At 46.5% G+C, this 17,600-nt stretch overlaps 1 protein-coding gene across 1 annotated transcript in view; it reads right to left on the bottom strand.

The window, feature by feature from the left end:
• The window catches only part of P4HA3 (prolyl 4-hydroxylase subunit alpha 3), a 265,687-nt gene that overhangs the window by 88,917 nt on the left and 159,170 nt on the right, over window positions 1-17,600 (bottom strand). The window contains exon 4 of the mRNA XM_086933242.1: window positions 2,786-2,935. Coding sequence (XP_086789368.1) covers window positions 2,786-2,935 — 150 coding nt within the window. The remainder of the gene's footprint in view (window positions 1-2,785; window positions 2,936-17,600) is intronic.

Below are 17,600 nucleotides of genomic sequence, written 5' to 3'. Positions count from 1 at the left end.
GTTGCCAGCGCTACCCTGCACCGTCCCGCTCCCCAAAGGAACGTCGTAATCATAGATCGGAGCTGCCGAAAGAAGGAGCCAGGAATCCAGACTGGGAGCGTTCGAAAGTAATATAATAATCTCGGCAGGGCGACCATCTTCAACAAGGAGATCCGGCCTGCTACCGAGAGCGGCAACGTGGCCCAGAAGGCCATACAGCCCTTCAGTCCTCGTATGCACCGCCCTAGGTTGCCCTCGAGCAAATCCTCCGCCTTATGGTAAATATGGACCCCTAAGTACTTAATACAGGCAGGCTCCCAGGCCAATGCCGACCGGTGTTGCGGCCGAGCAGCCCCCTCTAGCAGCGGGAACAAACTTGTCTTGGGCCAATTAACCCTCAGGCCCGACAGCGCGCCGAAGCGCTCTAGTAGTGCCTCCGCGCCCTCCAGGTCCGCAGCTCCGTCATGTAGAAAAAGCAGTAAATCATCAGCATAAAGCGAGATGAACTGCTGCCCGTCTCGGGCTCGCACCCCGAGGAAGTGCCGCCCCGTCCGGGCCTCAGCCGCTAGTGGCTCGATAGCCAGTGCAAATAGGAGCGGCGATAGGGAGCAACCCTGCCGGGTGCCCCTTTCTACCGGATAGCGGAGGGACACCGTCGACCCAACACGCACCCTGGCTATCGCTTCGTCCATTGGATATAGCCTGCTCCCAGACCGAATCGTTCCATAACTGCATAGAGGTAGTCCCACTCTAGGCTGTCGAAAGCCTTTTCTATGTCTACCGAGAGGACCAACTCGTTCCCGACCCCCCCCTCCAGCTCGTCCATGAGGCGAACAAGTCATCTAACATTGATCGTGGTATTTCGAGTCGGTATAAAACCGTTCTGGTCGTCTTGGTCTTACACCTGATGTTTAACCCAGGCCCAAACAGACACCTCAGCACTTTAAAAATGGTGCATAAAACATTTAGGACAATAGTACTTTTTGGATACAACAGTAGTCTACTACTACTATAACCCAGTCTTTCATTGGGAGAAGTGTGGTGAAATCATCATGGGGTGAATATGAATGACGTTCAAGGGCCCTTGACAGGGCTCATCGTACATTTAGAGTGGCCGACACAGGGCTCTCTTTGATGGGTGAGATAGTAGGTACCACAGAGGGGTATAGGTGAAGAAGTGATTCTTAAATGTTTGCTAATCGCTTGTTCTCAAAAAAAAAACCCACCATTAATAAATTCGATTCTTGGTGACCCACTAGATAATTTTACTCTTATTTAGGATCCCCCTCCTAAAGTGAGTAAGAGTCCATCCAAACATGAACTTGACTTACATTTGTACCCAATGATGAAGCATGCCACTAATTATGGGTGAGGGTTCCAGTCCAAAATCCTAAGTGGGTTTTTCTTTTTTGCAAACAGATGGATCAGCAAGCATTTAAGAATCGTTTCTTCAGCTACACCCCTCTGTGATACTCATAGATTCAGGGAGGTAGAGATACCTGCCCCCTCTCTTCCCCCCTTGTAGTTTTGTGGTCTATAAAGTAGAACATTACTAGCATCATTCCTAGGAGCATACACATTTAGACAGTCGGTTTGTGGCCGATTGTACCAAACGCTACATCAAGATCTAGTAGATCTGGAAGGCATGGCATCCAATGATCAAATATGCTACGTGTGTTCTCAACACTTTGAAGGGAATCCATTTTGTTTAAGCAGCATGAGCAGAAGACCAGCTGGTGCTGACAAGTGTTTTTTGTATGAGGTAGGCAGCTACATGTTGTCTACTAATCAGAGAGTAGTACAATTTGTGAGCATGGCTGGGTTATATTTAAGTTTGTTCAGTTTTTTACCATGAGTCATTCTCTGCATTTCTCTAGACAGATTACTGTATTGCCAATCCCAATATGATTGGCTTCCTGAGCAGGTGATATTATGTTATGTTGTATGTTGTGTATTGTTATGCTGAGGTATATTAAAACTGTTTTGTGTAGCACTGTGCAGAAATAGAAAAAAGATGTTTGGAAGAAACATCCTGGATCTAGTCAAGTACAAAATAATTTCTTCCTTGTTAGACCCAAGATTCAAATTATGTATACAACCCTCCCCCTCTAAATAATGTTATTTATAGTCCTGATGAAGGCTCAACTGAATGCATTTTGAACCAAAACAAATTATGATATATTTTTCTTGATTCGTGGCCTTTGAGTATTCGTCACAATCGGTACAATTTTTACTACTGGGTGATTCTTTACAATGATGCATGATATATATTTTCGGAAATATTCACTGTGTTTGTCTATAATCTGTTTTAAATAGTGTTTATCTTGCTTTAAGCCGAAAAGTCATATATATTTTTGATTCTACCTTTTCGGCAGAATAAATAACTGGTATGTAGTTATTATATTTAGTATCACACTAATGCATGCATTCTAACATATACGTTGCTAGACTCCTTCTAAATGTTTCTAAAGCTTGTTCGTTGACACACTGCTGCAACACAATTGATTAGCATGTGTTTGAATATGTAGTCCCCAGAGCTGCATAGCGTTCCTAAGATAACTGGCATGGTAGAACATAGTTTCCATGAGACCACCACACTCCATGATGCATCATGTATTCCCTGCATGAGTATGGAAGAAAGCATAATATAAGGACATTTGATGTGCATCTTACTCCTTAGCAGAAGCGACACATACAGAGAGGTCACAATGGCTCGGAGCAGTGCAAACACCCATTGCATCAATAATGTGCCCACCAGCAAAGTGTCCCCTTGGGGAATCCAAAGAATAACATCACTGGGTCTTACCCGGAAGTATGAGAATGCCAGATAGTCCAAGGCTTCTTCCAAGCTCCCTTCATCTTCTGTGAACCAGCTGCCGTAAGACCCCCGGAAAAGTCTCACAGATTCCTCAAGCCACGCTATTGAGTGGTAGAAATCCTCCATATCATATGCAACCTGAAAGACATCAAAATATAGACCACCTTCCATGAGACTGGTTAAAAGAAAATTAAATCCTATCACAGTTGCATTAACAAAACTCATCTCTGGCACAAGATCACCTGTTAATCCTGCCCTAATGGAGAGCGCCATCCATTGTCAAGGCATCTGCAAATTCCCAGAGAGAACAATCTTAACTATTTATTTAGGATGTACAGCAAACTGATTTGTTTTGTGGCGCCTAAAAAGGATTGGTATTATTATCCAACTCCACAGCACTGATTGAATGGACTTTGAGCCTGACTATATTTGAACCAGTAACCATGGACATCTTCGTGCAGATATGTGCACTGGGGCAGAACCCTCTTGAACTACCATAGGCACTCATAGACCTGGACATAATTAGCTAATAAGCATGCTATACATTTTATTTTTTCATATATTGTGTTTGCATAGCTTGCACTGTACAGCTCAATTCCTACTAGCTGCTTTTCGAGAGAGGTGATTTAAACTATGACTGGGTTAAAAGTTCCCTTGAGAATATTATGCTACTATTTGCAGTTGAGTTCCCTGTCCATGCCATTATAATACATAAAGTACAATTCACACTGTTGGCTCTGTTTTTGAGCTGGATTCTTACTCTCTTGTAAGAGTTATGGGTGTCCTGTTAATTGTCAGTCACCATGGAGGCATTGTGGAGCACAGAGTGTCTACTGTGTTGAAGTAGTGCTTAACAAAAAGCGTGGAATGGTATGGAGAGAGAAAGTGTTGCAGTGAGCTCTGTGCTCAGCAACATCTTAATGCATGTGTGACTGTAAACTCTATCGTCCTCTTTCGCTAATAAATAGTTATGAATATGTTGTATCCGAACTACCTGCTTCTTTGTGCTGTGTGAGCTATAGTCAACAACGACCGCAACACCACCACCCTGCTGGTCAGCCTCGCAAACCTGGGACTCAAGCAGCTGGTCACCACCCCCACCCACTACGCCGGACACACACTCGACCCCGTCTTCTCATCCAACAAGGACATCGCCTTCAGCCACGCCACCGGACTCCACTGGACGGACCACAGCTGGGTCCACTTCAGCTTCAGAAGGACCACGATCCACCACCACCAGCAAAAGGTTGCACGCAGAAGCTGGAACAAGATCACAGCCGACCAGCTCGCGACATCCCTGAGCATGAACCCTCCCACCAGCGCAACGAACCCAAGCCAGGCGGCCACCAACCTCGCGAAGTGGATCAGCAACTGCGCAGATGACCTCGCCCCTCTGAAGACCCCGCCTAGCAGACCCGGTAGCAAGAAAGCCCCATGGTTCACCGACGAACTCAAGAGCACCAAGAAGACCTGCCGAGCCCTCGAGAGAACCTGGCGCAGAGACCCAACACCGGACAACATGACTGCCCTCAAGCTCGCCACCCGAAAACACCACCAACTCATCCACGCCACCAAGAAAACCGCATTCAAGGAATGACTGGACAACAATGCACACAACAGCAAGGAACTCTTCAACATCGTTAAAGAGCTCTCCAACCCCAACGCCGGAAACAACAACATCACCCCTTCACAAGACCTCTGCAACTCCCTCGCCTCCTACTTCCACAACAAGATTGCGGACATACACAACAGCTTCAGCACTCAACCGACGCACGCCACGACCGAACCACCGCCCCCACCACCACCCTCTGTGCCTGGACCCCGATCAGCACCGAAGACACCGTCCGCACGATGAACTCCATCCACTCCGGATCTCCTACCGACCCCTGCCCTCACCACGTCTTCAACAAGGCCGACGCCGTCATTGCACTCCACCTGCGGGACATCATCAACACCTCCTTCGACACCGCTACCTTTCCGGAGAGCTGGAAGCACACCAAACTCAGCGCTCTACTAAAGAAGCCATCAGCCGACCCCACCGACCTCAAGAACTCCCGCCCCATCTCGCTGCTCCCGTTTCCTGCAAAAGTCATCGAGAAGACCGTCAACAAGCATCTGGCCGCCTTCCTCGAGACGAACGGATCCCTCGACCTCTCGCAGTCTGGCTTCCGGGCCAACCACAGCACCGAGACCGCCCTGATCGCAGCCACCGATGACATCCGAGCACTGCTTGACAACGGAGAAACAGCAGCCCTCATCCTCCTAGACCTCTCCGCGGCCTTCGACACTGTCTACCTCCGTACACTAGTGCAGCGACTCAGCAACGTTGGAATCCATGAGAAGGCACTGGAGTGGATAATCTCCTTCCTCGCCGGAAGGACACAGGAAGGAGATTATCCACTCCCCGTTCAGATCTGAAGTCACCGAAGTCATCTGCGGCGTTCCTCAAGGCTCCTCGCTCAGTCCAACCCTCTTCAACGTCTACATGAGCCCCCTCGCAGACATCGCACGCCAGCACAACCTCAACATCATCTCCTACGCCGACGACACCCAGCTGATTCTCTCCCTCACCAACGACCCCCCCACCGCCAGAGCCAACCTTCACGAAGGGATGAAAGAGGTAGCCGAATGGATGAAGAACAGCCGCCTGAAACTGAACTCGGACAAGACGGAAGTCCTCATCCTGGGATCCTCACCCTCCGCCTGGGACGACTCCTGGTGGTCCCCCGCCCTAGGCAGTGCACCCAAACCAACAGACCACGCACGCAACCTGGGCTTCATCCTGGACTCCTCCCTCTCCATGACCAGACAAGTCAACGCCGTCTCCTCGTTGTGCTTCAACATCCTGTGCATGCTACGTAAGATCTTCCGGTGGATCCCCACCGAGACCAGGAAGACGGTCACCCAGGCCCTCGTCACCAGCCGTCTGGACTACGGCAACTCCCTCTACGCCGGAACCACTGCCAAACTCCAGAAGAGACTCCAGCGGATCCAGAACGCCTCAGCACGACTCATCCTGGACATCCCCCGTCGCAGCCACATCTCCGACACCTGAGAGACCTGCACTGGCTCCCGGTCAACAAGAGAATCACCTTCCGACTCCTCACCCACGCACACAAAGCCCTACACAACCAAGGCCCAGGATACCTCAACAGCCGCCTCAACTTCTACGCTCCCAAACGCCAGCTTCGATCGACCGGCCATGCCCTCGCCGCCGTCCCCCGCATCCGAAGAGCCACCACAGGGGGACGGTCCTTCTCCTACCTCTCCGCCAAGACATGGAACTCCCTCCCGACCCACCTCCGCCTGACCCAGGACCACCTCGCCTTCCTCATCCTGGGATCCTCACCCTCCGCCTGGGATGACTCCTGGTGGTCCCCCGCCCTAGGCAGCGCACCCAAACCAACAGACCACGCACGCAACCTGGGCTTCATCCTGGACTCCTCCCTCTCCATGACCAGACAAGTCAATGCCGTCTCCTCGTCGTGCTTCAACATCCTGCGCATGCTACGTAAGATCTTCCGGTGGATCCCCACCGAGACCAGGAAGACAGTCACCCAGGCCCTCGTCACCAGCCGTCTGGACTACGGCAACTCCCTCTACGCCGGAACCACCGCCAAACTCCAGAAGAGACTCCAGCGGATCCAGAACGCCTCAGCACGACTCATCCTGGACATCCCCCGTCGCAGCCACATCTCCGGACACCTGAGAGACCTGCACTGGCTCCCGGTCAACAAGAGAATCACCTTCCGACTCCTCACCCACGCACACAAAGCCCTACACAACCAAGGCCCAGGATACCTCAACAGCTGCCTCAACTTCTACGCTCCCAAACGCCAGCTTCGATCGACCGGCCACGCCCTCGCCGCCGTCCCCCGCATCCGAAGAGCCACCACAGGGGGACGGTCCTTCTCCTACCTCGCCGCCAAGACATGGAACTCCCTCCCGACCCACCTCCGCCTGACCCAGGACCACCTCGCCTTCAGGAAGCAACTCAATACCTGGCTGTTCGAGCAGTAGCGGACCCCCCTCCCCTAGCGCCTTGAGACCCTCTGGGTGAGTAGTGCGCTATATAAATACTTTGATTGATTGATTGATTAAAGCGTGGGCTCCAATTTCTGAAGAGAACCGTAGTCCTATATGTCACACCAATAGATAATATTTTACTCATGCCGGTGAGCTGATCTTTCAGGAATTGTTACCTTGCCCGGTTTTGTTGACTATTTAGCCTTCTTCTGCCCATACAGTCCCCTTGCATATCATGGATGTTTATCCTTTCAATCCATTCATTGGAATATCAGCCTTAGCATCAGGGATATTTATCTATTCATATGCTCCTCAATGCGCCTGATTCACCAAGATTCTTCAGTGGGTAGGAATGACGTACTCACAACTTGAACTTAAATTTGCAGGGCTAGCTTAATCATGGATAACGAGTGTCCTATATGGATTTTGAGGACAAGGGCTCTTTTTGAATGTAGCAAAAACACATCAAACTGTATATTAGATCATCACAGCTGTGTTGTTTGCTCCCCACTGCAGCAGCCTCTGGCAGGGCTTACACGACAAAATATTGGGAACAAAAATATTGTGACTAGGCCTGGGTGGAATTTCAATCATGCCATAGTAATTTTGGTAATTCTGTTACTCTCTGACACAGATTTACTGATAATAACACAATTACACCCCCACGTGTAGTTAAGAGTAATTTTGGGGGGAAAATTATACCCCAAGAGCACATTTAGCAAGCATGAGCGGCTGCTCGCACTGCTGTTTATGTTCAGTTACATTTAGCACCCTTTTCCTAGTACAGAGTGTATCTTTGTGTCTTTGCGTCCATTATGGAAGTCAGGGTGCACTGGAACAAGCGCTTAATACCAGGAGTAAGTTGGGGGAAAATCCTACCCCAAATACACATTTAGCGACCGTGTTCATGGACTGTTGCATTTAACGCTATTTCTTGAATATGAGGGGCATTTTTGTTCTAAGAAAATAGCACTAATCCAGAATTAGTTTTCTTGTGAATTCCAGGTCAATACTTGGTATATGAACTACTAAAATGGTTCAAAAGTATTGTGGAATGTAATTTCATTCAAAAAGATAGGGAGAGCAAAATATATATGTTTATATGTGATATACATATATTTGAATATGGATATATACATTTATATATATAAATATTGCAGTATATGTAATTCATGTAAAATATTAAAAGTACAAAATAATAATATAGTTACAAGTACATCATTTTAAATAAATAATGTAAATTGAAATGTTTACTTTAAAAGTTATGTAAACAATAATTAAATATGTAAAATACTTTAGAATATTAACAATAATTTAAAAAAATTAACTAACAAACAAAAGTATACATAACAAAACATATATCAAATTAAATTAAAAACAAAATTAATACAGAAGCAACAATTTAAAATAATGTACACATGAAATTAATAAAAAGCTATTGCAAACTCATAACAGTCATAACAACCACACTAGGTAAAGTGTTGGACTTTGAATGATTCTGATTTCCATTCTAACGCCAATATAGGCAAAAGTAGAGAATGTGTCGAACATCCCACCCTAGTCCCCTACAAATCCAACAACACTCTACTCAATAAAAAAGTACTAATTAAATTTAAACAAATCAAAATTACACATTGCAAATTACAGTCTATGTTGGAAAAATAAAAAAACGATTATTATCATAATAATAATACCTACAAATAAAATGATGAATAATATATGTTACATTAATTAAAAACAATTTTTAATATTAATTAATTCTATTAAAGAAAACAATATCATATACAACTATATTTCGAAATATGGTATTACATAAGTAAAAAACATTCTAACCTTACACACTGCTGACAATATTTTTGAAACAATATCTTTGTATCACAATATTTTTTCCACAATACTTTGTTCATTCACCCCATCAGTTGCAAACCAACTGGTGCAGATACTAATCAGACATCACAGAAAGTGGAAACCTAGGGGTTTCTGTGTATTGAGTTTGTGCGCAAAGCTTTCAGATGCGCTCAGCTTGATTACATTTCTTTTCTGTGTGCATGCCAGACTCTTAACACGCTATGCTATATGGTAACTCCTCTGCACTACTTGGTAAATGGATAACATCACCCAGGTGTCTGAAACAGATAGACCCTGAGAAGAAGCAGGGAATGCACTATAAGGCCTATATTAAACCATGCATCATTGACGTGTGCCAGAAGCTTCCTGACAACCAATCTCCTGCATGAGGCAAAATATTTGATTGCATTACCACAGTACTCCGAATCATCAGAAATGGTAGAGTCATTATGAGACCTATCAGGCTTTGGGTGGTCTTCTCCCAACTTTTATTTGCTTTCACCCCTCCTATTTTTTGATGATTTGATTTTTGTTGACCTTGGGACTCTGTGCACTTTACCACTGCTAAAAGTGCTACAGTTCTTGTGCTTTCTGTCCCCTAAACATGGTATCATTGGCTTTTACAAAATTAGCACATGTATTTTACTTGTAAGTTCCTAGTAAAGTAGTAGCTCATGTACCTAGAGACTGTAAATGAAATGCTGCTAGTGGGCCTGCAGCACTGATTGTGTCACCCATCTAAGTAGCCCCGTACAACATGTCTCAGGCCTGCCACTGTATGCAGTTTTAAACTGCCATATCAACATGGAAAAATAAACCTCTTGCCAGGTCTAAACCTTTCTTTTTATTCACAGAAGTCACTTTTTGGGCATGCCCTAAATAGCCCATGGGGCAGGGTGCAGTATATTTAACAAGTTGGACATTTACTTTTAAGTTTTACATTTCCTGGTAGTGAAAACATTTTAAATCCGTTTTTCTTACTAATGTAAGGTCTACAGCTCCCATAGGTTCACATTAGGTTTCCTTATTACATTTAATAAGTGATAACTTTCAATTGGGAGCAGGTAGATAGGTAGAGTTTGATGTCCAAAGACTTGTAATTAAAAGTCAGATTTTAAGTCACAATTCTGAAAATGCCACTTTTAGAAAGTTGTACAAAAGGGGGTGGTGATGGACGGAGCATCTGAATCAATCAAACACTCACACCCAGTCAAAAGATCTGGGTTTAATCCATCACCATTCTTTAGCCCACTCTGCCACCCCAGTTCAGACATGGCTATATGCAAATCAGTCTGACCCTGTGCCTCATGGGAACAGTCGGGCTGGACTGTTCCCATGAGGCACAGGGTCAGACTGATTTGCATATAGCCATGTCTGAACTGGGGTGGCAGAGTGGGCTAAAGAACGGTGATGGATTAAACCCAGATCTTTTGACTGGGTGTGAGTGTCTGATTGGTTCAGATGCTCCGTCCATCACCACCCCCTTTTGTACCGCTTTTGCCCGCCATAAGTGTGGCAGGGTATGCTCAGACGTGAGTCCCTTGCTCACTTTGCCACTGGATTCAAGCAAGCCGGGCTGAAGACGGCTGGAATGCCAGAAACCGTTCCTCGGAAGCATGTTTCTGGTCCAGGGAAGACATGGCTTGGCAGTTCGGGCTGGACTGTTCCCATGAGGCACAGGGTCAGACTGATTTGCATATAGCCATGTCTGAACTGGGGTGGCAGAGTGGGCTAAAGAACGGTGATGGATCAAACCCAGATCTTTTGACTGGGTGTGAGTCTTTGATTGATTCAGATGCTCCGTCCATCACCACCCCCTTTTGTATCGCTTTTGCCCGCCATAAGTGTGGCAGGGTATGCTCAGACGTGAGTCCCTTGCTCACTTTGCCACTGGAGTCAAGCAAGCCGGGCTGAAGACGGCTGGAATGCCCGAAACCGGTCCTCGGAAGCTTGTTTCCGGTCCAGGGAAGACATGGCTTGGCAGTTCGGGCTGGACTGTTCCCATGAGGCACAGGGTCAGACTGATTTGCATATAGCCATGTCTGAACTGGGGTGGCAGAGTGGGCTGAAGAACGGTGATGGATTAAACCCAGATCTTTTGACTGGGTGTGAGTGTCTGATTGGTTCAGATGCTCCGTCCATCACCACCCCCTTTTGTACCGCTTTTGCCCGCCATAAGTGTGGCAGGGTATGCTCAGACGTGAGTCCCTTGCTCACTTTGCCACTGGATTCAAGCAAGCCGGGCTGAAGACGGCTGGAATGCCAGAAACCGTTCCTCGGAAGCATGTTTCTGGTCCAGGGAAGACATGGCTTGGCAGTTCGGGCTGGACTGTTCCCATGAGGCACAGGGTCAGACTGATTTGCATATAGCCATGTCTGAACTGGGGTGGCAGAGTGGGCTAAAGAACGGTGATGGATCAAACCCAGATCTTTTGACTGGGTGTGAGTCTTTGATTGATTCAGATGCTCCGTCCATCACCACCCCCTTTTGTATCGCTTTTGCCCGCCATAAGTGTGGCAGGGTATGCTCAGACGTGAGTCCCTTGCTCACTTTGCCACTGGAGTCAAGCAAGCCGGGCTGAAGACGGCTGGAATGCCCGAAACCGGTCCTCGGAAGCTTGTTTCCGGTCCAGGGAAGACATGGCTTGGCAGTTCAGGCTGGACTGTTCCCATGAGGCACAGGGTCAGACTGATTTGCATATAGCCATGTCTGAACTGGGGTGGCAGACTGGGCTGAAGAACGGTGATGGATCAAACCCAGATCTTTCGACTGGGTGTAAGTGTTTGATTGATTCAGATGCTCCGTCCATCACCACCCCCTTTTGTACCACTTTTAGAAAGTTGGCATTTGTTTGTCCTAACCATTTGGTGCCTACAGCCTGTCTCTGGATCGCATGACTAGGTGCAGCTGGTCTTTATGTATTGCTCCCAGAGTGCCAGACAAATGACCATAGGTGTTGGCAGGATAGGCCATCTCTGAGTTGATGTGGGGGAGGAGTTGTCACCTACCACGCTTGCACATCACAAAGGCTTCTGCCTAAGCACAGTCACAAGGGTTTTGACTCTAGTCTATTGTGCCCCCATACAATCTGGGAACATGGCATGAGGTAGGAAATTACAAACACCTCTAGGGGTGGAACCACTAGAACCTTCTCCTACTTCAAAGTGGGCATAGGGTATAAATATTGGACCCTCTTCAGTACACATCTGGACCTGTGAAAGACTCAGAATTAGGATTGCTGTGCGGCTTGTTAAAAGAAGGACTGCCACTCTGCTGCCTTGCTGTGCTGCCCTCCTGCCTGAATGAGAAGGGCTGGACCTGCATCTTGAACCCAGGACCACCAGAGTGACTCCAAGGTCTAGTTGGCTGACCTCCTGATCAGAGCCTCAGGGGTATAACAGACTCCAACAGACTTGAAACCAGCACCTAGACTCTGCCAGTTGTGAGTCCTGACCTTCCAAGTGGTACCTCCCCATTCCGGGACGCTTTGAAGTGGGTTTGAAGGTGCTCTGCCAGTCCATCTGTGGTCCCAGCAGGACTAACACAGCTCGATGCATTGGAACTGCTGTGCAATGCATCCCAAATGTAGGAGATCGTAGCCCGCAGTCTCCTAGAAACCGTTTCTCTGCGAGGAATCCATGACAAAGGAATTTGCACCGCAAGCCCCTCGTCGACGGTGTCTTAGACGATGACGCAGGACTCTGAATCGCATGCCCAATAACTTCTTTGGAGCCAGCTGGTGCGCAATCCATCTTTGATGCAGGACTTCGCATCACAGCCTCTCATCGATGGAATCCTCGACAAGGATGCAGAACCTTACATTGAAGTCTTGCAGCTCCTTGAAAATGCTGCTGTGTGGCGCATCCTCAACGCAGGACTTTGCATCACTCCACAACCAGAATTTAAGTACTATGTTCAGCAGGCCTGGCTCGCTCCTAGTACCCAACCCATACTCCATTGTGGTTAGCCTGAACTTGCGACTTTGTCTCAGTCTAGCGCGTCCAGATAACCACAGTTGGTACTTTTTGGTGCTATTTTCACTTAAATATTTAAAATTGCATAATTCTGGTTTTTCGGATTGAATCTTTGTCGTTAGGGTCTTAAATTATTTATTAATTTCTACTCTGTTTTCCTAAATTATTGTGAGATTTTTGTTGTGTTGTGTTTTCACTTTATTATAGTTTTAAGTGCTGCATAAATACTTTACTGATTGCCTCAAAGTTAAGTCTGACTACTTTTGTGCCTAGCTACCAGAGGGTTGGTTGCTACTTGAGTAGGGTTCCACTCCCCCCAACCAGTGACCCATTTTCTTACAGAAGTACAATAGTAGCTACACTGAATAACAAACCTATGTTCTATACACACCAGGCATTAACAAGTGCCCCATTAAGAAATACAGGGAAGTAGGCCTAGTGAATTTATTAATGTGGTTTGTATTTACCATGACATTGACTGACACAGACTCGACACCTAGAGACCAACAATACAGGGTATCTACACAGAAGTCCTGACAAAAGCCCCGGACCCATAGTGTCATAACCACGAACGCCTGAAACATGTTGACTTGTGATTAGGGTGTGACAGTATGTTGCTCTGTGCTTCAACACCCACATATTTTGTGTTTCTACTTATAACTTACGCGGGCCAATAATGGGATACCCTGGTTACCTATAGATATTGTTATCTCTGCCTTTACAGACCTCATTAGAATAAATATCAAAAGGGCTCATAGTTTATTAGGACCAAGATGAGACCAGATAATGAATCAGGACACAAATATGCTGTGAGAGGGTCAAAGAAAAACAGAAGAGGGCTTTGGTAAAAGAATCACCAATCCGTCAGAAATTTGACTGAAAAAAACAGCTTTAGGATACCTTTATGCTGATAGTTTCAAATCAGGAGTAAGTGCTATATAGGCTATTAACGTCTCTCAATGCTCCGCAGATCTATTAAATATCTGGGTTTTTCTTTTTTTATATTATTCATAACTGTCTCAGGGAGCAGGGGTTTTGGCGCCCTACTGAGCGATGCATTGTATGCCTGCAAGTGGCCCGAATAATGGAATATCATTCCATAAAAGGTTATACGGCTAGAACACTTCTACTTTATCATGGCTTTTCACAACTGGGCCAGGAGATTGGTTAGCATAGAAGCCAGATTGTGGCCAGGTAACCGTGCATTGGCGCTGCTGCTCAATGGTGGTATTACTGTTGAGGTCATTAGAAAATCAGGCGAAAAACAACTAACACTGAGGTCTAAGGGAGACATACTGAATGGATGGAACTTTCTGTAGATGTCAACCAGGAGATAAGGGGGGTTGGTCAGACACATTTAATGAGTTGGCAGGGCATATGCTAGCCAATTGTAAAATTAAGAAATAAGGGGTTTGGAAGTTCAGGGTTATTTACTTGGGGAAGTGAAGTTTGTATGCTGGGCTTATCACAATAGTTAATCAATAGAGAATCAAGGGCCAAGCACAGAAACCAGCTGTGAGGATTGAGGAAGACTGACAGTGTCTCAATACTGGAGTACTTCCAACCGTGTACACTTTCACTTTGAAAACAATTTTTCGTGCAACATTTGCACTGTTATTTTCTGTTGCTTTTTGTGTTGGCCAGCTAGTTTCCCCTTCTACATGGTTGGATGGCGAGTTGTGGCTGCATTAGGCTGCCTTTACCATGGGTTATAGGGTGGCGAGTTTAAAGTTGACAAAGTCATTTTTTTTACATTAGCCTGTCGGAGGAAAGGATTTTGATGCCTAATGTGGCTCGCGGGGCCTATCTATCAGCCAGGTCTGGAGGGGCCATGGTCCTGCCCCTCATGTGACAGTAACAGTTCCATCATCAGGAAGCCTTTGGATGATGTTGGGGAAGATAGAGGCTCATTGGACTCACATCCTGAATCATGACTGTTTTGACATTAGCCCGGGAAGAGGGGCGGGGAAAAAAATTGTGCAGATTGGGCAATGGCGATCGAAAATTTACAGAACATATGGCAGGAAGGATTTGTGGTAATTAACCTTTTCAGGCCCAGAGACCTCCAAGGTAATGTCTGTGGGGGTGTCATTATGCACTTTTACCTTACAAGTGAAAAATGCAGAGTTCTCTTTATCAAGTGAAGAAGCGACTGGGGCTACCATACACAACAAGGCCAAGATTGGGGATTCCAGGGCGGATCTTGGCACAAGTCAGCCCAATGGTGTTGTGGCTGGTGGTTCACAGGGGCATGTTCAAGTGATTCACCTGCGCAGCAATTACTATACCGAGCTGGTGAGGGAGTGTTTGCCATTGAGTATGACGAAGGCATTAACCACGTTGGCCAAGCTTAGTGTTGAGATATTCTATGTCGATAGCTCTTACCCAGATAGTGCATACAGTTGTCTTGTTGCACTGGGCCGTAGATAGGTCAAGGAAGAAACTCAACATGGCGATGGCAAGGTCTGGTAGAAGCAAAGGTTTCAGGGCGACTGTCCACAGGATGATTGACCTGAACTTCCTGGGTAAATATTTACAGTATGTGATTCATGTGTGAGAGGTAGGGATGGACCTGTTCCTTCTGACCGTAGCTGGGGTGTTATACCTAATGGGGTGCAGGAAGGGATGAGACAATTTCTGGGGAGCTGCCCCAGGGTGGTAACCCATGCATCAGTGAGGCGGGGCTCAGCGATCAGTTTGTGACCGAGAGGACAACCAAAAGCAACAAAGCAGTATGCATCCTCATGTCCTGCGATGTTATGCAATCTTTCTTTTCCTTTGTGTATATGAAGCGCTCTGATACCTACGGATCTAGCTAGCGCCATATAAAACTATGCAAATAAATAAATAAATAAAGGGGCGTGCCCCTATACACCTGGGTGCTGTGGATGCTAAACGGAAGTGTTTTTAGGGGAAACACTGCACCACTGACAACTTACGCAGCACTTTCCGCTTTGGCCTGAGTTGAAGAGCAATGAGCAGCTTTATTGGGCTGCTGAAGGTTGGACAGAAGGGGAGATGGAAGCAGAATAGAGTAGGGGATGTTTCAAGGCATAGCTGAGCTCGTCGATGAAGTTTACTTTGTCTTCCATAAATGCAGATTCGTCACCAACCTGGAAGTGGTCGTGATACACCCTTCAACTCTGATTCAAACTTTCGCACAACTTTTGCAATGTGTGCTGCTGCGTAAAAAAGTCCGGAGCTGCTCTCCATAACATATGGAACGATCTCCAATATTTGAGAGACTGTGGAATGAAAGGAAGGTTGTGACACGAATACCGGGATTAGAGGGTTTATTTGCACCCTGGGCAGCAAAGTTAAAGCAGCAGAGAGTCTCCAGTGGGGCATCGCTTCCTGATTTGGGCGAACAGAGGCGTCTGTCAGTACATTTCTCTTGGATCTGTTTTCGACATTCCTGTCTCCCATGTGATGTCCATTAAAAAGCCCCATCCATCTGAACCCAGCACGACCCTAAGAAAATAGTTTGATAAATGGCTTTGGGACTTAAGAATGTTCTTTAGCAATACAGCTCTGCATAACGTGCATTGATCGTACTGTTTCGCTCAACCTACAAGATCTTGTTGCCTCTAGGACTGTCAACAAATGAGACAGCTTTATTTTCCCTTTCTTAAGATGCCTTGTTAAGTTGCATCAAAAAGTTTAAAAGTTTTTTTTGTGTTTTTTTTTAAACCTGGTTGTTGCAGTTCATAGAACCATCCAAGACGCCGATTAATAACCTCACAGTGATTGAAAAATAGTTTGGGAAGATTCAGCCAAGAGCAGATATCTTGGATCCAGGGCTGGACTTTGGCACATGTGAGCTGGGCGCGCGCCCAGGGCGCAGACCATTAGGCAGAGCCGGACCTGACTGCTGGAGTCTTCTTCCAACGTGGCTCCAAAGAGAAGTGCACCTCTGCTAAACCCTCAGGTAGAGGAAAACTGTAAAGTTGCAAGGATGCCCGGAGGCCTAGTGCAATCTGGGAAACTGCCCCATGACTGGGGAGGTAATGGTATCCCTAACTGGAGGGCAGTGGGCCTCTTGCACCATAGGCCCCGGTGCTACTGCACCAGCTGCACTATTACACCCGCTCCCATCAGCACCATCAGGATTCACAGAATGTTTGGGGCGCTCAATACAGGTCTTTGCTATCCGTACTGACAGTAGATGCAGAGGGTCATAGAAGGCATGGAAGCTACCAAAGGACCTCACAGTAGTGTACCCTAAGTGAAGACGTGTACCCTTAGTGTACCCTAAGCAAAGACGACCAGTGAAGTCTGAGCAGGGTTCTTTTTTACTATTACCCCAGAAACGCCATGTAGACCTACCACCCCAAGTTAATGCAGAAGCACAGTTTGAGTAGTGGGTGACTCTGTCCCGGTCCTCCTTGCCTTTTACAGACTCTGGAAGTCTCCCAGAATCTCTGTAATGAATCAGCCCATGGCCAAGAACCATGTGAGAAATTGGGTTGTTGGTTGGGGGGGTGAACGTATTGACGCAACAGACACAATCCTGGGCACTTCACTTATCACTTGTGGTGATAAGTGAAGTCAAAAAGTGTTATACACATATTATACAGATGGGTAGCATAAAACAATCAAAATACCGGTTGTTTTGTTCTGTTCATTCCTTAATGCATGATTACACTACCCAGGTGTAACTTTATATTGAGGTCAGGGAAATGACATGGACTACTATGACTGCAACGTCGACGTTTCAACCCTGGGTGGAAGCGTGTCTTAATATGCATGAGAAGCGGGTCTTCATCAGGTGTGGGGGGTATGGAAATAAATGTTGACAGCCTGTTGAATAATGAATCCTTGTTTTTTATTTTCACTTATCAGCACAAGTCACTTATCCTGCACTTCAATCACTTTATCGCCGTTTATGTATTACTAGCAGCCCGCCCGACATTGTCCGGGTATGAATTGCTGCCGGCCAGTAGTATATTGTTTT

Source organism: Lissotriton vulgaris, chromosome 8 (assembly GCF_964263255.1).
Source record: "Lissotriton vulgaris chromosome 8, aLisVul1.2, whole genome shotgun sequence".
Classification (NCBI taxonomy): domain Eukaryota; kingdom Metazoa; phylum Chordata; class Amphibia; order Caudata; family Salamandridae; genus Lissotriton; species Lissotriton vulgaris.
The sequence above is the reverse complement of the archived record's forward strand: the minus strand, read 5'-3'. Positions and strand labels throughout refer to the sequence as shown.